The sequence below is a fragment of the Rhinoderma darwinii genome, chromosome 8 (genome assembly GCF_050947455.1).
Source record: "Rhinoderma darwinii isolate aRhiDar2 chromosome 8, aRhiDar2.hap1, whole genome shotgun sequence".
Taxonomy (NCBI): Eukaryota; Metazoa; Chordata; class Amphibia; order Anura; family Rhinodermatidae; genus Rhinoderma; species Rhinoderma darwinii.
The window spans coordinates 110665670-110691279 of NC_134694.1; the positions used below are offsets into that span (position 1 = coordinate 110665670).

Here is a 25610-nt window from a genome sequence, read left to right on the forward strand (position 1 = left end):
CGGGCACCAGAAGTTATGGCGCATTATGCTATGTACGGAGCCGGAAGTAGTTGGCTCCGTACATAGCATAGCGTCCGTACTGCAGCTCTGCTTCTATTCACTTGAATAGGAGCAGAGCTACAGAACTGCAGCTCGGCCACTATTCCGTGCCCGGAGCCAACTACTTCCGGCATATACGTCTAGTGCACGGAGGCCAACGGAGCAGCTGATCATGTGGGATCCGGGTGTCGGACCCCAACAGATCATCAGTGCGGGTCCGGGTGTTGGACACCCCACGGACCCCCATAGATCGGTACGGGGTAGTTCATCAGTTGCCCGGTAGTGTACAACGCCTTTAACAATGAAAGTTCATATTGACAGGCTGCAAGCAGAGATCTTGAGAACTGTGAGGATTTGATACAGAAAGTATATTGGAAAATGTTATAACTTTAAACAAAAAATAACATTTATTTGCTAAAAGGGATGGCCATCTGGACAGCTCCTTCTTAAGTCGAAAACCTCTCTGGTAATCCGCTGTGGTCCACTAGCCTGGGAGCAGTTTTTTTTTTACTTTTTCTCTCCCTTTTGGCTTATAGAGGAGGATCCCAAGTAAGTGACCCTCTTCTATGACATCCATATAGTCTAATAAAGCATATAGAAAGGTTTTCCTAATTGGACAACCCCTTTAATTAAGAAAAAACTATATGTAGAATAAATCTAAATTACTTGTCTTATACAGATCTTGAGTTACAGCCTTATTATACTTCAGAGCTGCATTCACAGAGCTACACAGTCCTGTCTTCCATCTGCCCGTTACTTCTACTGTCTGCAGGTTAGCAAGTAAAGTGGGCAAAGTGGATACAGTAACACATGACTGCACGATCAGACTACTCAGTATTTGTTTGTAGTCTGTAACCATGGAGACACATAGCTCAGTTTATTTAAACATTAAAAAAAACAGGTTGGAAAAGTATTCACACTCTTTAATAATCTCAAATCAGGGACTTAAAGTAACATAGGGCAAATTAGTGTGTGTGTGTGTGTGTGTGTGTGTGTGTGTGTGTGTGTGCGCATGTTCGTATGTTTGTTTGTTTGTGTACTAACAATTCAATTTGTCTTGTGGAGAACAGTCTAATTACATTTATTTCATACATTTTGTAACTGTGATCACATACTTGTGTTAATCACCAATTAAAGGTTCACAAAGTTATTTGCACCCAAGAGATCAATTAACATTGACAATGCAGTGACGCTCATCTTGTACCCTTACCAGTCGGAAGATTATAAAATCTCTTGCTGCCATGTTTTCTTACATTTTGTTAGAAGAGAGAAAGGATTTATAGGAGTTGAAGCTTAATATCTGCAGAAGGTCTAGAAGATTATCATATTTTGAGCATTGGCTACCAGATCAGGTAAGAAGCCAACATTATCTAAACAAATCCCCTTCTTATAGATCAGAAAGAATCCACAGTGAGCCTCCTTTGTTCTGGAGGATGTCCAAACAGCACAAGAACAGCCCATTGATTTTTTAAGGGAGGTCATGTAATGCTTTATTTCCTCTGTGGTGGCGCTGCAGGGAATTGAGGACTTGTAGCCGGGTTCGTTGAGGGTCCAAGCAGCAGATCATTCTTGCGAACCCTTCTAAGAAACCCCTTTATGCTGCCCATAGATGTTAAGAATTTGTTGGTAGAAAACACAGATCTCGATGATTATCTCTCTTTTCTGCCTATGGGGCTGCTAGACCCCTGCCCAATGTGTCTTGGTAGGGGAAACATAAATTGGACAATTTGTGTGGGACTTCGGCAGTCACTCATTTTCCCTTGGCTTCCAGGCTTAGATTATTAGTAAAAATATGCTACATATTTGAGGAAATAAAATAATTTGATGACCTGGAAGGTCTTATGCTATGGATCCACCAAAATGAACCTATAGAATGTCATAATGGTCTGGAATTGTGAATCTCCAAGTGAAGAAAAAGAATGTATTCCTTCAGAAGATCTTAACAATTTTCAAATATTTTGGACACCTCAATGATGGAGTTACGTCCAATGATGTCATCGGCTCATAGGTCTTTGTGAGTATCTCGTGGTGTATAGTTGTAGTGGGTTGCGAGACGCTGCAGGTATCCAGAAATATTCACTTTCTTCTGAGAATTAATATTTTATAGAGCAGAAGATTAATTAATGTCCAACTATGTCGCTTAAAGCGTGAGTACTTCAACAGGTAATTGCAAAAAAAAGAAAATGTGTAACATTTTCTTATTGTCTAATTGTATATCTAAATCTTCTTTATTGTACAATTTTTTTAATATTTTTTTTATTTAAGAAAATATAAATACAATGGCTTCTAGTGGACAGTGTTGTGGCCTGACGATGCTTTCTATGTTTGTTTTTGAGTGTAGTAATAAATTATTTCTTTAAGTTTGTAGAGTTCAGCCCGTACCATGAATCCACCAAATCAGACCATGGTGGCCTATTTCATTATTCGAGGTATTTCAAGTGTTCCCGAACTTCAGCTTCCCATATTCCTTCTAGTTCTTCTTATTTACGTCATCATTCTTGGAGGTAACATGACCATTCTCATACTTTTCTGTTTGGACCGTCAACTCCACACTCCCATGTACTTCTTTCTGGTCAACTTGTCCATGGTGGATGTGTCTTGTTCGACCGTATCACTTCACAAGATCCTAACTAATTTCATACTAGGGGATAAGACGGTTCCTTACCTCGCTTGTATGGTACAAATGCATTTTTTTGCAGCTTTAACTTCTGATGAATTTGCAATACTAGCAGTGATGAGTTATGATCGATATCTAGCCATCTGTAATCCGTTACTATATCACGCAGTCATGACCCAGAAGGTTTTTGTATGGTTGGCTGTAGTCTCCTGGATTTCTGGTTTCATTATAGTCCTTCCACCAAACATTTTGGTTTTTGGCTTTTCTTGTTACAGGTCTCATGAGATCAATCACTTTTTCTGTGACATCGTCCCTATCATGGAAATTACTTGTGATGACATTGCCATTTTCCAGATTGGCATTTTTACGGCAGTAGTTTTTCTTTTTGGTTTGTTTACTTTTTTTCTGACCTTCACGCCTTACATTTTTATCATCATTGCCATTATTAAGATCCGCACTAGCGCTGGAAGACGCAAAGCCTTCTACACATGTTCTTCTCACCTCACAGTCGTCATCCTTCTCTATTTGACTATTTCCTTTCAATACTTCACACCAAAATCAAAAAGATCTACAGAATCCAGTAAATTGTTTTCTTTGTTTAATACTGTCCTTATCCCAATAATAAATCCATTGATCTACAGCTTAAACAATAAAGATATGACATCAGCTATGATGCGGAGGCTCAAATTGTGTAAATTAATCACATGAATGCAACATTTTCAAAAATGTGCAACATTATAATAATCAGAGGCCAATATCGATATAATTTCTGTAATTACTAGAGATGAGTGTGTTTGGTAAAATTGGTTTTGTGACTTCTGCCCTGGGTGTCAAAACCTGCCATCTTAAAAGGGGCAAATTTTGATCTTTGATATGGTCTCCCTCTTTCTTCTATGTACACCACTGATTTAACCCTAAAAATAAGATTGGACCACCGTCAATTTGAGTTGTATATTGACGTACGGCTTTATATCTAGACTTTAAAGGAGATATGCCACAGGATATGTCATAAATGTCAGATAGATGCGGGTCCCACCTCTGGGATCTGCACCTATTTCTGAAACTTGGTCCCCTAAACCCCGTTCTAGCTTTTTGTGTTCACGCTGCCTCCCAGCCACTTCATGATTACATGGTCGGGAGTTTCGGAAACAGCGTAACTCGCTGAGCTACGCTGTCTCCATAACTCCCGTAGAACTGAAGAGTAGTTACGTAAACAGTGTAGCTCAGTGAGTTACGCTGTTTCCGTAACTCCCGACCATGTAATCAGGAAGTGGCCGGGAGGCAGCGTGAGCAGAAAATTCTAGAACGGGGTTTAGGGGACCCCGTTCTAGAGATAGGTGCGGGTAACAGAGGTGGTACCCGCATCTATCTGACATTTATGACATCCTGTGGATATGTCATAAATGTCACTCATGGGAATACTCCTATAACCTTATAAACCTCTTATGCAATAAGTATTTCAAGGTAATGACCCATGTACTGTAGATTGGATCTTTCGTTTTGGAGGGACAAAGAGATCTTATATGATGGAAGGTTGAGTGTACTGAGGTTCTGCTGATAAATATTCCACAAGATTTGTGTTTCCTCAGCCCTCCATCCCGTCGTAGCATTGTATTGTAATTATATCTTCACACTGTTTTGTGTTTTCGTATTGATGTACCCAGATATTGAACCATTTGTTTTGTTAATAATAAAAAATAAAAATAAAATTCAGTTTTAGACTTATGCTTAATCTTCTACTAGTTCAAGGAATACTGATTGAAGTCCAGGAAATACAAACTAAAAAAGGTTGAGCATGCGATGATGTTCACCCTACTGCATACTACAGGTCACAGTGACATCATAAGAGTGACAGCCACAGTGGCTGCATTACAGTGGCAGCCACAGTGCCCCCATATAAGTGTCAGTCCCAGTGCCTCATATGAGTTTCTGCCACAGTAGTTACATTAAAGTCCTCCTATGAATTTAAGCACAGTATCACTCAACTCCTCCATTTTTCCATGCTACTGGTATGAGGTCAATCAGTGAGTATCTACTCACATGAAGAGGGTTACATGTCCAGCAGAATATTCCTGGACATTAGTAGGCATTTATGATAGAATCTCCATCTTTACCTTCCACCAAGATAAAGCCCCAAGAAGAAACGTATATGTGTCCGGCGGGTGTGTTGGCCCGTCCAAAGTCATGGTGTCACCATGGCATCTGGACGACATGACTCTGCACTGCCTGTGAAGCACGGCTCCAGGTGCAGCCTGACCATCTATTGGGGACTGTCCAGGGGACTGCGACCTCGGAATCTCACTGGCAAAGTCCATACCTCCTTGTGGGGCTTTAGAGTTAGGAACAGAGGATTCCAAAGACTCCTGACCCCATGTTCCCCTGCGCAAACTCAATAACAGTCTCTCATTCTTCCTGCTGCAGCTACAACTTCTTGCTATGCTGTGATGGGTTCTTATGTCGGGCCCCATACCCCCCGATTGGAACAAGAACCCCCCCCATTCGGGCATGAGAAAAAAAAAAAATCTACAGACCTCTTCTCCATCCTGGATCCCCTCAGGGTGCCACATCAAGCCACGTCGCATACATGACCCTAATACTGGGCAGCACCAGAACACACCTCTTTGTGTGCTATGTCACATACAATGTCCTGACACTGCCTGGCGTCAGGACCTTGTATGTATTGCGGTGCAGTTTTTGCCACGGCCTGATGTGGTAGCCTGAGGGAATATGGTGCGACCTCCCTTCTCCTCCTGGCCTGGTCACACCCCAAGGGGGACCATGATTGTTATGCTTGTGACCAGGGCCGATTCTAGCATTTTTGACTGAGGCGAAGATTAAAATGGCGCACCCCCCAGGCTGTTCTACATCACTAGCAGCCTCACAAAAAAAGAATCATGCAGTGACTACATTACTTATTAGAGGCAGAATAACATTTACATTAAGTGACTCACCATCCGGTCCAGATCTCTATGATTACTTCTCCCGGCCATGGTCTATTTCAGCTGTTTTCCACTCAGATGTCTTCAGCTTCTCACTTTTCAAACATTTCTGCACCTATAAACCAAGATACAGTTGTTATGGTGCCACACACAACACCCCTAAATATAATAGCACTATACACTGCACCTCTAATTATAATAACACTGTATCCCTGATTATAATAGCCCCATAAACTGTGTCCCATACACACACAGTGCCCCTTGTAGATAGTGCCCCTTGTAGATAGTGCCCCCATAGAGCCCCCTGTAGATAGTGCCCCACATAGAGCCCCCTGTAGACCCTGCCCTCCATAGAGCCCCTGTAGATAGTGCCCCACATAGAGCCCCCTGTAGACAGTGCCCCACATAGAGCCCCCTGTAGATACTGCCCCCTGTAGATAGACCCCTGTAGAAAGTGCTCCACATATAGCCCCCACCTCCTGTAGATAGTGCTCCACATATAGCCCCCACCCCCTGTAGATAGTGCGCCACATATAGCTCCCACCCAATATAGATGGTGCTCCACATATAGCACCCAACCCCTGTTGATAGTGCTCCACATATAGCCCCAACCCCTCTAGATAGTGCTCCACATATAGCCCCCACTTCCTCTAGATAGTGCTACACATATAGCCCCAACCCCCTGTAGATAGTGCTCCACATATAGCACCCACCCCTGTAGATAGTGCTCCACATATAGCCTCCACCCCCTGTAGGTAGTGCTCCAAATGTAGCCCCCACCCCCTGTAGATAGTGCTCCACATATAGCCCCCACCCCTTGTAGATAGTGCTCCACATATAGCCCCCACCCCCTGTAGACAGTGCTCCTCATATAGCCCCCCTGTAGATAGTGCTCCTCATATAGCCTACACATACAGCCCTACCACCCTGTAGATAGTGCTCCACATATAGCCCCACTGTAGATATTGCTCCTCATATAGCCCCCACATACAGCCCTACCCCTGTAGATAGTGCTGCACATATAGCCCCCTGTAGATAGTGCTCCTCATATAGCCCCACATACAGCCCTAACCCACTATAGATAGTGCTGCACATATAGACCCCCAAATACAGCCCTACCCCCCTGTAGATAGTGCTGCACATATAGCCCTTCACACTTTTAGCAAAAAAAAACAAAAAAACTTTACATACTCACCTAAACCCGTTCCCGTGCCGTCTCCTTGCAATACAGGTCTGCTGGGGCTGAACGATGCGGCGCTGAGTTGGAGGGCAAGTCATTCTGCCCGGCCAATCAGTGCCTTTCAGAGTTGCATCGATGAAAGGCGCTGCTTGGCAGGCTGCCTTGCCCTGTCATTCAACGACGCTACCGGCGTGATGACAACATTGCGACGCTTATTTCAGTGAAAGGCGCTGACTAGCGGGGCACGGAACGTGTCCCGTCATTCAGCGCTTATGCATGTAATTGCATCTGAGTCCTATAGATGCAGGTACAATTATAGTGCAGGAGTTGGTGGCGGCGGCTGTTTTCAGTGGCGCCCCCACCCCCTCAGAGGCATCCTGAGGCAAGATGCTCATCTCACCTCATGGACAGTGTGGCCCTGCTTGTGGCTGTTCAACTCTGCTTCACCATTACTGAGATATTCCGCTATGCCATGCAACTATGCTTCACCATCTCTATGACATCCCATTACATTGTGTACCTCTGCTTCACCATCCCTTAGACGTCTCGCTATACTGTGCAACTCTTCCATCTTCGAGACATCACCCGAGTCCCAATCACGCTAGCTGAGGTCCGGCACCGAGGTTCGCTCTTGGACTTAAAGTTTTATAAAGAGCGTTACAATAAATATTTAAAACTTTGCACTTTTGCACCCTGATTATCTCACTGGAAACATATCCATTGCAAGCCTATATGCAAAGACAGACATGTCTGATATCCACAAATCTAAATTTTTGCCCATTGCAACCATAGTCCACGTTTCATTTTTGTGTTCAATCTTTAGCAATGAAAGCTGCACTCTAAATGGTTGCATACTAGGCACACATGTTGGATTTTAGGTCCATTGGTTGGTGGCAGTGGTCTTGGTCTTGGTCGTAGTGTCATGGATGACATCTATGATGGCTATGAATATGCCAACTCTATGAGAACACAAAGTTATCTTTAGATAATGTCCTATCTTTTGGATTTTATCAAACTTTCCGCATCATGATGATTATACAGGGCAAGATCTTCTATGGCCTGTGGACCTCTGAGACTTCGATAAACTCGAAGATATTTTAAGACTAATATTCAAAAAGCATTGAGCAGAGATCCATCCTCAATGCTCATTACTACACATGCCCCTACAACTAATTGCACTGTATTGTGTGTATACTGTGTACGGTTCACTTTAATTACTTGTAAACTCGTATTCCCTATAGCTGGTCCCACCAGAATATTTCAAGCATAATTAGCACTAACGAGCCTTGAACGTACTTGAACTTGGCTATAAAGTTGCTCATGGTTTAAGTCTCGGCCACGTTTGCCTTTACAATTAATTGTCTTATGAGACATCTAGATGTTTGTAGTAAGATATATAACTAGACGATCAGATCATACACTTAGAAACTTTGGATAAAGAGGTAAGTGATAGGAAGGAATTTTGCTTTTAGATATTTTTTAATTATGTTAGATAAATTTTTGTAAGATATTTTCCCATTTTGTAAAAAAATAAGTATTGTACAATAATACTTTTGAATTCTGTAAGATACATTTTTCCAAGAGATCAAGTTGCTTGTAGGGTAGGTAGAAAATAATATACAGTTTAATTGCATAATGCATTGTTCTGTAATTAATTCTATGTATACACACATGTCAGGGATATCTAAAAATAAAAAAACATGACTTTTAGTGTCACAATAACAATAAAATTGCTGTGGTTCACCTTTGGTGAACCTACAGTCACCGTCAGCGTATTCAGTAAGGGTCAGGTATCATTGGATCCATTGATCTCTACATATTAATAGCATTTTTAGATTTTTCTAAGATAAGCAGTCAGACTGGCCCATCAAGGTACGAGAGGATCTTCCGGTTGGCCCTATCTCTGACGCAATAATAATTTCCTTAAAAGTCCAGCAGAAAGCAGTGGCATTTGGGGGTGACCTTGGAGCCAATTCATTGTCTCTAGGGTCTAAACGTATTAGTTCTTATTAATGATATGTCCTGTGTGTGCAATGAGAACAACAGAGATTATGATAAAATTAAAAGTGGACGTGCACATATTCTGCAGAGATGGAGGGTGGGCCCTCAAAACTATTTTGTCTGGGTGGGCCCAAGGAACACTAGTCTGACACTGTAAGCAGATGGCCTGGAGTGCATCTTGGAGTAATATGTCCGAGCAGATGGACCATTAATACCCAAAAAATTCTACTTAGAAAAACATATCTATTTTCTTCTAGAAACAGCGCCACTTTTATCCAAGGTTGCCTCTGGTATTTCAGCGCCAACTTATTCATTTGACTAGGGCTGAGCTGCAATGCCAGTCTAAGATCATGAATAATCACATGCAACCCCTTTGTAGCCTAGGACTTTACCCGGGTCATGCATTTTATTTCATGTTGGACTTCTGCAAATGTGTAATCCTGGATGTGAATAGATCAGATTTCTAAACATTTTTCAATGTATTTCATAATGCGGGGAAGTCTGGTATATACTAAATATTCTCCTCATACGTGTGCAATTATGTCCAATTATGAGAAGCTAATTCCTCAAAAATAAAAAATGAAGTAACATACTTAAAAATATCTTCCTATTATTCTGTGTATGCAGCTCCTCTGCGGAGCTAAGTGTCTGTGTCGGCAGTCATGTGATACTCGCTTACACCTCCCCCTACACACAGGTTTTACTTGTAGTTCATTTCCATCTTAATACATAGGTCGGCATGGGAGCTGTATACACAAAATGGTTGGACATTTGTAATCAAAACCATTAGCAATTGGAGCACTAGTAAGTGTTCGTTACTGAATAAAGAATAAGTAAGTAAGTTGTGTTTTTCAGATCTTAGTATTAAAGAGAGAATTATGAACCCTACAAATCACTCCATGGTGAACTACTTCATTATTAAGGGGGTTTCTGATTCCCCCCAACTTCAGGTTCCAATCTTTATTCTCGTTCTGTTCATTTATCTCGCCACTGTTTGTGGTAAAATGACCATCTTTTTGTTAATCTGCCATGATTCCCATCTCCACACTCCCATGTACTTCTTCCTGACCAATCTGTCCGTCGTCGACATGTCCTGCTCAACTGTTTCTCTACATAGAATCCTTCTTAATTTTATGTCGGGAAAGAAAGAAGTTTCATATGTCGGCTGCATGATTCAGATGTATTTTTACGCAGGGTTAACCGGCGAAGGACAGGCGTTGTTGGCAGCCATGAGCTATGATCGATACGTGGCAGTTTGTAACCCTTTACGGTATCACGTAGTCATGACTGATGGAGTTTGTGGTCTCTTGGCCACCACATGCTGGCTGGTGAGTTTCTTAGAAGTTCTTCCACCGGTTGTGTTTGTTACAAGATTCTCATGTTACACATCCAATGAGGTCAACCACTTCTTCTGCGATATTGTTCCACTAATGAAAATCACCTGCAGCGACGTGACTGTCTTACAGATAATGATCTACACAATAGGACTCATTTTCTTAAATATCATTCCCTTTATCCTCACCTTTACTCCATACGTCTTCATTGTCTTCACCATACTGAGAATCCAGACCACCACCGGAAGACAGAAAGCCTTCTACACGTGTTCCTCTCATTTCACAGTGGTCATCCTTCTCTACGTGACTCTTTTCTGTCAGTATTTCAGACCACAATCGGCTAACAATTTGGAATCCACTAAACTTTTTTCTCTTTTTAACACCGCTATTGTGCCTATGCTCAATCCACTCATTTATAGTCTGAAAAACAAAGACGTGAAATCAGCAATGAGACGTAAGTGTATGTACTGGAATATCCCACGTTCTCTTCTGTAAATGTTTCAAAATATAAATAAAAGTTGTCATTATTTACCGCAATGCAGATTATTACCCAAAAAAACTTTAAATATTCAGTGTAACAATTATATCGGATAAATATCTCGACATTTCGAGGGTGGTCTCCTTTTCTCAAGTATAATAGATGAGAATATTGATGGTAAATGACCCGTCAGAAGAAACCAACAAATGTATAGCTTTTGGGCAATGCCTTTTTGTTAAGAGTCCCACGAAAATAAACTCATCACCGGGTGTCCCACTGCAGAGACCCCCACCAATCAGCTGCAATCAGCAAGTGTTCAGTTCCCCTTTATCTTTATGTTTCTTTGCTTTTGCCTTTTAGTCACAGCGGATTTGCATCTGCCCATTTACTTGACATTGTTAGGAGGTACGGACCAACATTGTCTTTTCCATTTGTTCCCACCTCTATCAGTACTGATGGCGTTGCAATTAGAGGTTTAACGTGAAGATTGGAGTTGTCAATCACAGCCAAAATCTCACTGGTAATCACGCGAGCGCAACTCTTGTCGCAACACAAAAAAGTACTATAAATATGATTAGTTTTTCTTTTTCTTTTTTTCAAAGCAAATATTTTTTTTTAAGGAAAAAGGTAATGATGGGGGAAAAAAACGGTGATTTTTTTATTAGGAGGAGCCCATTCATAATACGTACAGTATATACATAGTTACAATGACTTTCTCCATGTCTATGTTATGCATTAAAAGGGTTGTACAGTCTCCAAAAAATGATGTCCTATCCTAAAGCATAAATGTCTGATCGGTCGGGGTCAGACTCCCGGCACCCCCGCCGATCAGCTGTTTTGAAGGTGCCACATCTCTCGTATGAGGGCTACTTCCCCTTCATCGCCATTACTGCTCACATACTTGTAGTGGCGGTTCACAGTATTGCAGCCTTCTCCCATTGAAGTGAATTTTTTGGGACTGGACAACCCCTTTAATTAATTTTGACCTTGAGATGTTCCTTCGGATCCCTGCTTTAATGACAGCTTTGTTAGGCCCCATGCACAAGACCGTATTTTTCTTCCGTAATTACGGACCATATTTACGGACCGTAATTACGGACCCATTCATTTCTATGGGCTACGGACACCTTCCCGTATTTTTACGGATGGGTGTCTGTTCCGTAAAAATGATCAGTAAAATATAGAACATGTCCTATTCTTGTCCATAAGTCTCGTCATAAGTCATAAGTCTTGTTCCATAATTATGGACGGCTACTGATGTGCACCCATAGCCGTCCATAATTACGGAAGAATTGCTAGGCGACGCCAGGTTTGCAGATGTTGCATTGCATTTGTGGTTTTCTTCTTTTTTTGCGGATCCATAAATATGGATGCAATACGGACCATATTTACGGACACCGTTCCGTATATGTGGATGATTTACGGATGATTTACGGATGACTATGAATAAGTACAGATCCGTATTTATAGACACTATTTACGGATGGGTGAAATCTACGGTCGTGTTCAAGGGACCAGGAGAGTAAGGTCTCATGAACACGACCGTAGCCATGTGCATGGATGTGATTTTTGGCTCGGCCGGTCGCAGAGTGTCACCACTGAGCCGCCCTCAAATAGCCGCGTCCATTATTTTGTGGATTTTCGGGGGAATTGCGGCCTCAAAAGCACGTTCGTGTGCATGGGGCCTAAAAAATCTCCAATGTTTGGAAAATTCAGCTGTAAAATGTTGATGCTCCTAATGGATTGTAATTATAATATCAATTATTTACTAACTAAAATCCCTACACCGGCAGTTTGAGATCTGTTTTGGATCATGTTGGATATAAATATTTGAGATTAAAAAATAAATCCTAAATAATAAAATTCTGGCTGCCTGCAACTTCCCAGAGAGGGAGCTCATAAGCTTTGTATGTTTCCTGCATTCAAATTTATTGTTGACTTCAATGGAAGCTGCTGTATACATCCGTCCTCAAAAAGTGGCTTCAACTCGAAAGCTGGATAAATTTGTTTAAATAAAAATAAGAAAAAAAAATAGAGCTATGACTACTATAAAATATATTATAAAAATGTATCAAAACAGAATTTTGGACCAATAATAGTAATAAAAAACATCATTATCATTTACTTGTCGACATTTTTATTGCTTGTCCTTATGAGATGAACTTGATATTATGTGGAGAACAACTTTGTAAAGCAAAAATTAGATTGTATCACAGAAACAAATATTAATGATTTGCAATCATAAATGGCGTGTATTGGCCGTATTTCCCAGGCCGACCACAATTCATGGAGCCGGACTCTTAGCATCACAGTTATCAATGCTGCTAGGAGTCCCTGCCTCTCTGCGGGAATACTGCCACATACTGTAATGATGCTTTCAGTATGGGACCGGGGACAGTATTCCCAGGGGAAGGGAGGGACTCCTATGATTATAGATAACTGTGATGCTAGATACCCGGCTCCCTGAACTGTGGTCGGTCAGGGAAATATGGCGGATACACGGTCCGTATATCCCAGACTGAACATGGATGTCTGAATAAGGCCACTTACTTGTATCCTAATTTTGGTGCGGATTGCGCACTGAAAATTCACTACAAATTACAATATAAGGCTTGTTCAGACCAACGTGTGTGAAATTAGCCGTGAATAACGACCGTTTTTGACGGCCGATTTGCACCCGTGTGGGACCTGTTTTCACAGATCCCTCATAGACTTGAGTCTATTGAGGGATCCGTGAAAATGCACAAATATAGGACATGTCCTATTTTTTTACAGGCCCTTCACACAGTCTGTTAAAGCAACGACCATGTGAATAACCCCACAGAAATACATGCAGCCGTGTGACGGTCATTAAAAAAAACTTCCTTCACACGGACGAGTAACACGTTAGTCTGAATAATTCCTAACTCATGTGTGGGTATGTCAAAACCCCACGCACGTGCAGCAGAAAAAAAATCTGCATGGAATTTAGGACGTGCTGCTGATTCATAACCCCTTAACGCAATATCACGTAACTGTACGTGATAAGGGTTAGGTATGTATGGGAAGTATAGAGCGAGCTCACGGGCTGAGCGAGCTCCATACACAGCAGGTGACGGCTGTGTTACACAGCCGACACCTCAATGCAACGGGCGGAATCAAAGATCACTTTGATTCCGCCCGTTTAAAACCTTAAATGCTGCGGTCAATCGCGACTACTGCATTTAAAGTGTTAGAATCAGGGGGGGCACCCCCTAAAACAAGCCATCGCGCAGCCGCCCCTGCGTCACGATCGGCTGTTAACAACGGTTGTTATAGCAGCCTGGGGGCCTAATGAAAGCCCCCAAGTCTGCCATCTTTGTACTCCTTTGAAGCTCTGCCTCCAGCAAGGCTTCAAGGGAGACTGTCAGCATCACGATATACTGCAATCCCATACCTCCCAGTATCAGGGTCACTGTGAGAGATGAGCAGAAAGGATGGAGGACCGTGGGAAAGAGACAGAAAGTGAAGAAACCGAAAGACAATGGACGAGTAGATATACACTGCAGGACATACAGTAGGAAGGAAACCGAGTCGGATTTCAACTACATGAGACAATGCTTAAAAAGAAGCGGGAACTTTTGAGAAATGGCCATTGCCCAGACAAATGCCCCTGTTGAAGAAAGAACTAGGAAGGATCATAGCTCCCGAAACTAATGACGTTTTTTCTTTTTTCATTGATCAGTCCACAGGAATCTGGCACTCAGTGGCATCAGTAGCTAATGGATCCCAAATTCAGGCCCACTGGAGCTTCCCCCGCAACCATTCGGCACAAACTGCTGAACTATCAGCAGTAATCTCAGCATTATATCTCTTCCTAGACTGACATGTCTCTATTTACTCAGATTCTGCGTATGTTTGTTTTACTGTTCATTGTAATGCTGCTTTTTGTCTGAAAGAGTCTTTATTATCAGTGATGGCTACTAACACAACGTGCTTAATTACACAACACCAATGTGTCCCAACTCTCTACTGAATCCGTCGCATGATGGACACCATTGACTTATAATTGGGTCTGACATGTTCCGTCGTGGTTTCCTTGATTTTGATAGGAAGAATAGCGCTGCCGAGATTGCTGACGGAGCTCTGAATGGAGCCTCTGGTGAAAATGTGAACAGAGTCTTAAACATTTTTTGTTGTCTATCACACTACCTGCGCGTGTGGCTTTACTTAACACTCCGGCCATAACTAAACTTTCCCATGTGTTCCATTATGGTATTACGTGTGTCAGTCTCATCTGTTATTTTTATTGCTGCTTCTATCTCTGTATTAGACTGGGATGGTTGCTTAGCAGCAGTGTGAATCCGGCTCGATGACACGCTTTCTCTACTAGAGTCTATGGAGATCTATTGCCTTGGCACAGGGCACATCACTCCAGCAGCTGGAAGGTGGCGCTGCGCTGGCTCCCTACCCCTGCTTGTTTCAGAAGCGCTCAGGCCCGGCGACTCAGCAGTCGCCTTTCCGCCCGGGCGCTTCTTCACTCAGTGCCGTCCCTACCACTGTAGCAGCCATAGCGACTGCTAGCGGTGACACCGGGCATGAGGGCTGTGGCACCACTAGCAGCGGCTGCTACAGCGGTAGCGATGGCACTATAATATCTCCCTGCTATGCTATCTACTAGCGCCATTGTAGCTCCCTGAAGGAGCAGAATCCTCATCCACAGCATTGCAGACGCTGTAACCGGGGATTCCACTCTAGGAGAAGCCAATGACGTCACTGTCCATAAATGGACACAGACGACAGGAGCTTCTCCTGGAGTGGAATCCCCGGTCACAGCGTCGGCAACACTGTGGACGTGGATTCCACTTCAGGAGTTTCCCCTGATGTCACTGTCCATATATGGAAAGAGAAATCAAGCGGAGCGCTCCAGGAGCGGAATCCCCGACCACACAGGGATTCCGCTCCTTCAGGGAGCTACAGTGGCGCTATCTACAGGAAGGGGGGTGCTATCTACAAAGGGGCTATGGACTGTGTGGCACTACCTACAAAGGGGCTGTGGGCTGTATGGCACTACCAACAAGGGGGCTGTGGCCTGTGTGGCACTACCTATCAGCGGGCTGTGTCGCACTGCCTATCAGGGGGGTTGTTTGGCACGCCCTACCAGGGGGCTGTGTGGCACTCCCTACCAGGGGGCTGTGTGGCACTCCCTACCAGGGGGCTGTGGGGCACTCCCTACCAGGGGGCTGTGTGGCGCTCTCTACTGGGGGCAGTGCGGCACTTTCTACAAGGGGGCTGTGTGGCACTTTCTACAAGGGAGCTGTGTGGTGCTATCTACAAGGTGGCTGTGTGGCGCTATCTACAAGGGGGCTGTGTGGTGCTACCTACAAGGGAGTTGTATGGTGCTACCTACAAGGGGCTGTGTGGCGCTACCTACAAGGGGCTGTGTGGCTCTACGTACAAGGGGCTGACTTGGTCATTCCAGAAACCCCCGTTTCTTTTTTTTTTTTATATATAGCTATTACTTGGTAGATTTACTGGTATGCTTAGGGTCATTGTCATGTTGTAAAGTCCACTTTCGGCTGAACTTCAATTTTGCAGATAGTGCCACACAGCCCCCTGTAGGTAGTGCCAGACAGCCCCCTGTAGGTAGTGCCACACACCCCCTTGTAGGTAGTGTCACACAGCCCCATTATAGGTAGTGCCACACAGCCCCTTGTACGTAGTGCCACACAGCCCCCTTGTGGGTAGTGCCACAAAGTCCCATGTCGGTAGTGCCACAAATCCCCTTGTAGGTAGTACCACTTAGCCCCCTTGTAGATAGTGCCACACAGCCCCCTGGTAGGAAGTGCCACACAGCCCCCTTGTAGGTAGTGCCACACAGGCCCCTTGTAGATAGCACCCCCACCTCTGTAGATGCCACCCCCATTCCCCCTTCCTATACATAGCGCCACTGTAGCTTCCTGAAGGAGCAGAATCCCCCTGTGGCCGGGAATTTCACTCCTGTACGGAACGCTTCATGTCTCTGTCCATATATGGACAGTGACATCAGGGGAAATTCCTGAAGTGGAATCCCCGTCCACACTGTTGTCGACGCTGTGACCGGGGATTCCACTCCAGAAGCCCCTGACTTCTCTGTCCATTTATGGATAGTGACGTCAGGGGCTTCTCCTGGAGCTGAAAATCCGGCCACTGCGCCGGCAATTCTGTGGATGGGGATTCCATTTCAGGAGGTGCCCCTGATGTCACTGTCCATATATGGACAGTGACACCCCGGTTGGGAACCACTGATGTAGGCACTGTATTATTTAAATATTTAGGCATTGACTGGTGCTATTATTTGCACTGCAATTGAATGGGACTATTGTGTGGGAAATATATGGCAGTATATTAATTTCAAACAATTTAAAGGAGCAATGCTGGAAAACCGGTTGTGCCTAGTGCCGGCCCCCTCAATAATTGTACTAAGTGTAACACAGGGCATCAGTATAAACTGGAGTTTTCCTGGAGGTCAACATTTCCAGCAGAAATACATAAAATGACCAGATTGATAGATGGCAGAACCATGATATATAACTATAAGGCCCAAAGCATTATTTTTCATTTAATCTCCTGATCATTTGTGTTTATTTCTTTTAATAAGCCAAAAACAATAGGATAACAAAGCCCCTACATGTGGATACCATTAATTGCCTATCCCTTATTAGGTCCATGTAACAAACACAAAACTCATATAATACATACACAAGAAAGAAACAATTTACAACAAATATAACAAGAATAATGAGCCACGATGGAGCCGGGAAGAGCAAAGGGATCAATTAGTGGGAAAATGAAGAAGTATAAAGCAGAGGAGATTCCATGTCTTACTCTATCACGCTGAATGGACAGAGTCAAAAGGTAATTGCATGGAATTAACTCGTTCAGTGTTGTCTCCTATATATAATTTTTTGGTTGGGACGCAATCACTAAAACATTAAACAGTGGAAATAATTAGAAAGGAAACTACAATTTTTCAACCAATACATCTGTGGATATGTGAAATGTTGGCCCTTTAGTTACTCTTCGTAGTCCTAACCACCAGAGACATTCACCAAGAACTTCCGATGATTTTATAATTTGAATATCCAATTCTGAACCATTTATTTAAGTTTTGGGTCTATTTTTTTATACATATCAAAACAAAGGAATTTCCAGAGGATCAGGTTACTACATTTTATTGAATAATTTAAGGCATTGATAACAAGTTGATCTTCTACTTGGGAATGTTTTTGTAGACCAAAAAATTACAGGTGGTAACATTTTCAGGGGGTGTAAATGTTTCCACTAATAACTGCATTAAAAGGGGAAAAATTCACAAAGAAAATAAGAAAAAGGGAACTATTGTAGATGGATGAATTTGTTTAAGAATGTGCCTAAAAATTTTAATTTCTTGCTGATGCTACGTTTCTTAACTCCGGTCCTCAGATAGCTCTAAGGTCTTGTTCACACGAAGCAGATTTGATGGAGATTTTGAAAGTATTTTTTAAGCCAAAACCACAACTGGATCCAGAAGAGGAGACACTTTAAGGCCTTTCTTTATATATTTCTGCTGTTTAGGTTCCGTTCCTGGTTTAAAAAATACATGCAAAATCTGCTTGCATTCTGCATTGTGTGAACAAGGCCTTACCGGTCATGTTTGTAGGATTTCCTTAGTATTCAATAGGTCATGTAATTATAGTCAGCGAATCAGGACTTGCCACAAGTGTTCTCTCTTTGGGATATCCTCAAATCATCACCTGTTGGAGTGCTATGGAACAAGAAACAGATTAGGGTTCCTTAGGTTCAGCAGAGAATAAGATTCTTAGGGTCCACCTTCCATCCATACAGACCATGTGTATGTACATTTTTCATTTACGCGTAATCTCTGTTGTTATGATTGCGCACACACAGTACATATCAATAAGGTCTAATAGCTTATTTGTGAATCATCCCATACGAAAAAAGCCCTAGCAGCAAGTGATTGGCTACAAGTTCAACTTAAATTGGGTTGTCTTCTGCTAGGGACCTTTAGGTCCCTGTTTTATTGCAAGCATATGTGTCACAGCCTGCACCATTAGAGGATCCTCTGGTATTATGGTGGGCCATTCCGATTCTGCTTGGAACCTAGTTAAGTGTTTACCGGAAGACAGAAACAGTAAATTCTTTCCCTTTCATAGTAAGAATACGGTAAGTGCATTGGTGCTAAGAGATGTATCTGGATACAATGGTAGGGTTTAGGAAGGAGTGGTTACAATATTCTGGACATAAATTCTGCTATTCTCGGTAATGGGAGTTTAGAGGGGATTTCCTTGGATAGGTGATAAGTGCTTGATTGCTGTTACCTTCACCGGTCACTAGAGTGGGGTCCTAATCTCCCTGGAAGTGCAGTGAGGAGGAGCTCAAATGAAGCAGAGAATGGGCATGTACCCTGCTGCTTCATTCAATGTTAATGGGGCAGGCGTAACTGGCGAGTGCTGTATTCGGCTGTCCCCATCAATTCCATAGACTTTGAATAGAGCAGCATCATGTATGCTCCATTCCAAGACCTATCAACCCCCGAATTCCTCATAAACAAGCACGTGCAACTCAGCCAAACTACTATATTATTTCAATAGGGGATTTCTAATGCTGCTAAAGTATAAGATTAAACAAAGGGAAATCCAGCATCAGATCCTTGTTAACTATTAGGCAGTCCCTATGGACATTAGATTGCTGGCACATCTCATAAATATTGTCTGTGCCAACTTTAATCTACCCTGCTGTGCAATGCTATTAAATAGATAAATGCTGGTCTTAAATAAATATTGGCAGATCTCGACAATGTAATATGCATGTGGGCATCCCGACTGTTCCCTAATGGCAGAAGTTGGGGCAAAAGAGAATCTGGCATGTTGAACTTCACATTATTCGATCCTTTGTTTTAACATCGGCTTGTCTTCCTCTCCCCTACTCAACCAAAATGAATGCTTAAAACAGCTAGCATGTATGGGGGGTCGAGGGAGATAGCTATTGGCCAAATGGTCAGACAGGCATACAGCAAACTACTGTCTTATGTGGATGGTTCATTCCTGATGAAGCTGCACTGAGAAGCAGTGATTCACGTGGGGCCGTCTGATCATATTCCACTGTTTGCTAGCGTCATGTATTATCTTTCTTCATAATGATTATCATTCATTAGGTTCGATAGTATCTATTTTGCGCCTAGGGCCATACTGTTTGTATATGTTCACCCTATTTTTTTACTGTTTGCATTTAACACATTTACAGTTAGGTCCAGAATTATTAGGAGAGTGACACAAGTTTTGGCATTTTAGCTTTTCACCATAACATATTGAATATACAGCTATATAATCAATATGGGCTTAAATTGCAGACCCCAGCTTTAATTTGAGGGTATTCACATCCTAATTTGAGGAAGGGTTTCAGAGCTACAGCTCTTTAAATTGTAGCTGCCTCTTTATCAAGGGACCAAAGGTAATTGGGCAATTATATCTAAAACTATTTAATGGGCTATTCCCTCGTTAATCCATCATCAATTAAGCAGGTAAAAGGTCTGGAGTTGATTCCAGGTGTGGCATTTGCATTTGGAAGCTGTTGCTGTGAACCCACAACATGAGGTCAAAGGAGCTCTTAATGCAAGTGAAACAGACCATCATTAGGCTGAAGAAAATGAAGAAATTCATCCGAGAGAGAGCACAAATGTTAGGAGCGCCCAAATCAACAGTTTAGTACATTCTTGAAAAAAAAGAGCACACTGGTGATCTCGTGAACTCCAAAAGGCCTGGACGTCCACGGAAGACAACAGTGGTGGATGACCGCAGAATCCTTTCCATGGTGAAAAACTCCTTCACAACATCTACCCAAGTGAAGTATCTAAGTCCACCATAAAGAAAAGACTTCATGAGAGCAAATACAGAGGGTTCACCACAAGGTACAAACCATTAGAAAGGCCAGATTAGACTTTGCCAAACAACATGTAAAGAAGCCGCCCAGTTCTGGAACAGCATGAAACTAAGATCAACCTGTACCAGAATGATGGGAGGAAGAAAGTATGGAGAAGGCTTGGAACGGCTCATGATCCAAAGCCACCACATCCTCTGTAAAACATGGTGGGGGCAGTGTGATGGCATGGTGGGGACAGTGTGATGGCATGGTGGAGGCAGTGTGATGGCATGGTGGGGGCAGTGTGATGGCATGGTAAGGGCAGTGTGATGGCATGGTGGAAGCAGTGTGATGGCATGGTGGGGGCAGTGGGATGGCATGGTGGAGGCAGTGTGATGACATGGTGGAGGCAGTGTGATGGCATGTGGAGGCAGTGTGATGGCATGGTGGGGGCAGTGTGATGGCATGGTGGGGGCAGTGTGATGACATGGTGGACGCAGTGTGATGGCATGGGCATGCATGGCTGCCTGGCACTGGGTCACTAGTGTTTATTGATGATGTGACTGAAGACAGAAGCAGCCGGATTAATTCTGAAGTGTTCAGGGATTTACTTTCTGCTCAGATTCAACCAAATGCAGCAAGGCTGATTGGACGTTGCTTCATAGTACAGATGGACAATGACCCAAAACATACTGCGAAAGCAATCTAGGAGTTTATAAGGCAAAGAAGTGGAATATTCTGCAATGGCCAAGTCAATCTCCAGATCCTAACCCGATTGAGCATTTCACTTGCTTAAGACAAAACTTAAGGCAGAAAGACCCACAAACAAGCAACAACTGAAGACCGTGGCAGTAAAGACTGGGCAAAGTATCACAAAGGAGGAAATCCAGAGTGTGGTGATGTGCATGGGTTCCAGACTTCAGGCCGCCATTGCCTGCACAGGATTCTCTTGTGAGAGAGCAGTCTTGTACTTTGTCTGACGAACTAACAAGGGGGCGTGTCTCTGCTACGGACAGTGTAAGAGCTAGGGAGCGCTTACACTGTCCGTAGCAGTGACACGCCCCCTTGCCAGTTCGGCAGACAATACAAGACTGATCTCTCACAAGAGCTGAAGAGATGAGAGCGCGCGCTACTTTCCACAGGTATGTCCGTAACACTGACACGCCCCCTTGCCTGTTCGGATGAAGAGACTGCAATCGCACACTCTCTCATGCTGTGGCACTATCCATATCTGATTGGACAGTGTCACAGCCATAGTAACACGCCCCCTTGACAGTACACGCCCCGTTGACTGTTCAGGGAGTTATTTAAATATCGGGTGCTAAATATAACGGTACTGATATCTAAATAGCGGTGGGAGGTAGAACAAAAATGTAAAGTGCCCTAGGGTTTGTGCAGCCCTCCCCATTACATGCTGAACTCAGCTGCACATGTATGGGGAGGTGAAAGGTTCTCTTTAAATGCTACACTAATATCTTAGTTTCACTGAATATTGATATGAAATTGCTTTCTGATGAGCATAGTGTATTTTTGGTGTTGTACAAGCAGTATACAACAACTTTTATGGTAAGAAATCTAAATTTTATTTTAATCAGACCACGAGACCTTTATATATTTGCCTTCCACATATAGTGTCCTTCTTGAATAAAGACTGTGCACTGTCTCTAGGCATGGATTTACGGTTGTGCCAATTTTTTCCCATTTTTTAAAGGAACTCTAAACTTAGAAATTAATGAGACAAGTAAACAGGAGATACACTTGCTCACATTGTTTATCAGTCTGCAGGATTTTCTACATGTTCCAAAAATAAACAGTCTTTTAGAAATCCTAAAAAGAATACAGGGGTTTATTTTCTACTGATCTATTGCATTTTCAGCTGATGAATGACCGATGAAGTGGAACGTAGCAAATTTGGCAGAGGTTAACAATCTGTGTGTCCTAATGCAGACAGGGCAGATGGTGAGGCTCCTTCTGCAGCCAGTTATCCTACAGTCGGACACGGGATTGTGAGAAGGGGGTAAATGGCTAATCTCCTGGTACATACAGAGAAGAATTATATATATATTTCTCAGTATTATTTGCAATATGACACAAAATATGATCAAAGGAAAGGAGGAATTGCCTGGATATTTTTTCAGATTTTCTGTGCATTTTGTATGTTTAGTGTTCCTGTAATGATTGGCTTGACTGTAATTTTAAGGGACATTCAGCAACCTGAACATTTTCTTGTATTTATTTCCTCACTTGAACTTTTTCATAACATAGTAATGGCTGCAGGCAACCAGAATAATTTTATTTTTTTTCGTTTGACCCTATCATGGTATGAAGAGAAATCGAGGATTTGGATCAGCACAATTTGGACTTAAAAATATACAATATATGTAGTTTTACATTTTTACATGCTATACAACATATTTTCCACTTTTTTGGGGGGGGGGGTGCTGGATCCAATTCTGAGTTTTGCACTGTGGTCCTGTTATTTCTGTGTTGCCTAAGATTGTAGCAGACAAGGATGGATTTCGCACAAGGCACAAGAGTCTCATGCCTAGGAGTAGCCCTAAATGACAGAGAACATATTTTTTAGGGTCAGGGTTGGATAGGTCGATCAGAAGGAGTATATGTAGCTGATAGAAGAATGCTTGGATTTAATGCACTTTAGGTAAGATACACGCGGAGTGCCTTTCGGTAAGGTATACGCGGAGTGCTGACTGGACTTTCCAAATATTTCAGGTACAGTATGGTGCTTCTTCAATGTTATAAATTAATTTCAAGTTTATTTGCATAAGGGGTGTGATTTGAGTGTGACTTTATTAATTCGAGGAGCCTAAGGTACTAGGCATGTTGTGCCTTTTTCCTACTGTCATGTATACATAGCACGGTTTTATCTTATGTAATTTTTTAACTATAGTAAATTATTAATATATTCTACTACAGGTATTATAAATGGCTGTAAATATGAAGCAGAATCAATCAATCATCACATATTTTATCATAAAAGGAATATCAGATGTTCCTGAGCTCCAGGCTCCTATTTTCACTCTTGTATTACTCATTTATATCATTGTTTTTGTCGGGAATATGAGTCTTCTTCTCCTGGTTTGCCTGGACTCCCATCTCCACACTCCTATGTATTTCTTCCTTGCCAACTTGTCCATAGTGGACATGACGTCTTCCACTGTCACCCTACACAAGATTCTTCTAACGTTCATCACTGGAGATAACAGGGTGCTCTACCTGGCCTGTATGGTACAATTATACATGTTTGGATCCTTATCAGGCCATGGACTTTTTATATTGACAGCCATGAGCTATGATCGATATGTAGCTATTTGTAGGCCCCTGAATTATACAATTATTATGAACTTTAAGATATGTGTTCTCTTGGCCTCATTTTGTTGCATATTTGGTTTTATACAATTCATCCCTTTTGTTTGGATTGTGTCCAAGATCTCTTGTTTTTCCACAAATGAAATTGACCACTTTATCTGTGACCTTGTCCCCTTCATGGAGATTGCCTGCAGTGACATCACAATATTGAAAAGACTGGCTGATATACAAGGACTGATTGTATATATCATTATTCCATTTATTTTCACTTTAATTTCTTATATCTTCATAATTACCACCATACTGAAGATACGTTCCAGGATTGGTAGAAGAAAAGCCTTCTATACTTGTTCCTCACACCTCACAGTCATAACATTACTCTACACAACGCTGACCTTTCAATATTTAGTACCAAGTAATAGTTTAGGCTCCAAAAAGATCTGTTCTTTGTTTAACACAGCTATTGTCCCCATGCTCAACCCACTTATATACAGTTTAAAGAATAAAGACGTCAAAACAGCTTTTAGAAGGAGGATCGGGAAGTTTAAAACAGACAAATTCTGCTGTATAATCACGTGCAACGTCATCGAAATGAAGGAAAAAAATTTTACTTGCTGTATGTGAACACACCTTAATGTTGAAAATTGTTGAGAAAAAATATAAATTATGTGACTTCTTAGTTATCCAGTCAAATTCAAGTATGTAAAGTTAGACAATGGATCGCTGTGAGAGACGAGCAGAGGGGATAGGGGACCGTGATGACAATTGATGAGTTAGATATACACTGCAAGACATAGGAAGAAAGCAGAGTGAGACTACATTAGACAATGCTTAAAAAGAAACAGAAACTTTTGAGAAAGGGGCATTGCCCATACAAATGCCTCTGTTATACTCAAGCGCACAAGTTGGGCATATAGCCATGTACGTCCATTATTCTCATATGGATCAGCAGCATTTGAAAAAGTCTTTACCAGCTCTGTCAGGGGAAGCTAGTGTCAAAGGTTTTTTTAATATCTTTATAAAATGTGAACCTAAAATTGCTTAATATTTATTACTATGGACAGTTGTAACTGCAGCTTACAGAGGAGAATGGGTATTCTATTTTAAAACTTATAGCATATGACCCAATCACCTTGTATTCAGCTGTTACAAAGGCTGACATGACAAAACTTGATGACGTTTGTATTCTCTTTTGGCCAAAGATACATACTAAGATGGGCTTGGACCATTCTGTATTTTACCATGTGTGGAAAGTATATGTGCAAGTATGAGGTTAACACCTACTTTCATTTCTTTATAAATAAAGATGCATCTGCCCCCAGGGCAGAGATTGTTTTGAACACTGACGCTGCATGTCATGGTCTCTCTCCGGCCGGCCTCTCTCAGACATACAATGAGAGAGTATTAATTAATTTGGAACTCGTAGACAATTGCAGATAATAGCCAATGTTGATAATGGACAAAGTAAATTCTGCAGCGACATTTCCTGGGGGCTCTTGTCCCGGATCCCAACACAGATCGAAGTAGACAATCAAAGGTGGATGACAGCTAAGAAAACAACGAGGAACTGCAGACAATACCGGTGAGTAAGACTTCATTCACATCTGGCCAGGCTTCCGTTCCAACGTTCGACTACGTTTTTGATTCCGTCAAAACGACGGAACTCTTGCACAACGAAGACAAGCGGAAACCATTGACACCGGATCCATCACTATTGAAATCAATGGTGATGGAAAAGGAAACCTCTGGTTTCCGTTTGTGTCAGTCAGGGTCCCGTTCTGATGGAAAGCCCTGGCGCAGGTGTGAAAGAAGCCTATGAAATGTTATTCTTACTGTG

General features: G+C 42.4%; 3 protein-coding genes across 3 annotated transcripts; all 3 read left to right on the forward strand.

Annotated features, from left to right (window-relative positions):
- The first annotated feature begins 2422 nt into the window (after nucleotides 1-2422).
- LOC142660034 (olfactory receptor 8D1-like) lies at nucleotides 2423-3364 on the forward strand. Its single transcript, XM_075836684.1, has one exon. It carries the CDS (start codon nucleotides 2423-2425, stop codon nucleotides 3362-3364), a length of 942 nt encoding a protein of 313 aa, XP_075692799.1.
- A 6290-nt stretch (nucleotides 3365-9654) lies between these two features.
- LOC142660035 (olfactory receptor 8D1-like) lies at nucleotides 9655-10605 on the forward strand. Its single transcript, XM_075836685.1, has one exon. It carries the CDS (start codon nucleotides 9655-9657, stop codon nucleotides 10603-10605), a length of 951 nt encoding a protein of 316 aa, XP_075692800.1.
- A 12784-nt stretch (nucleotides 10606-23389) lies between these two features.
- Nucleotides 23390-24397, forward strand: LOC142660036 (olfactory receptor 5B12-like). The gene has a single exon (XM_075836686.1). The coding sequence runs from the start codon at nucleotides 23390-23392 to the stop codon at nucleotides 24395-24397; it is 1008 nt and encodes a 335-aa protein (XP_075692801.1).
- The last annotated feature ends 1213 nt before the right edge of the window (nucleotides 24398-25610 follow it).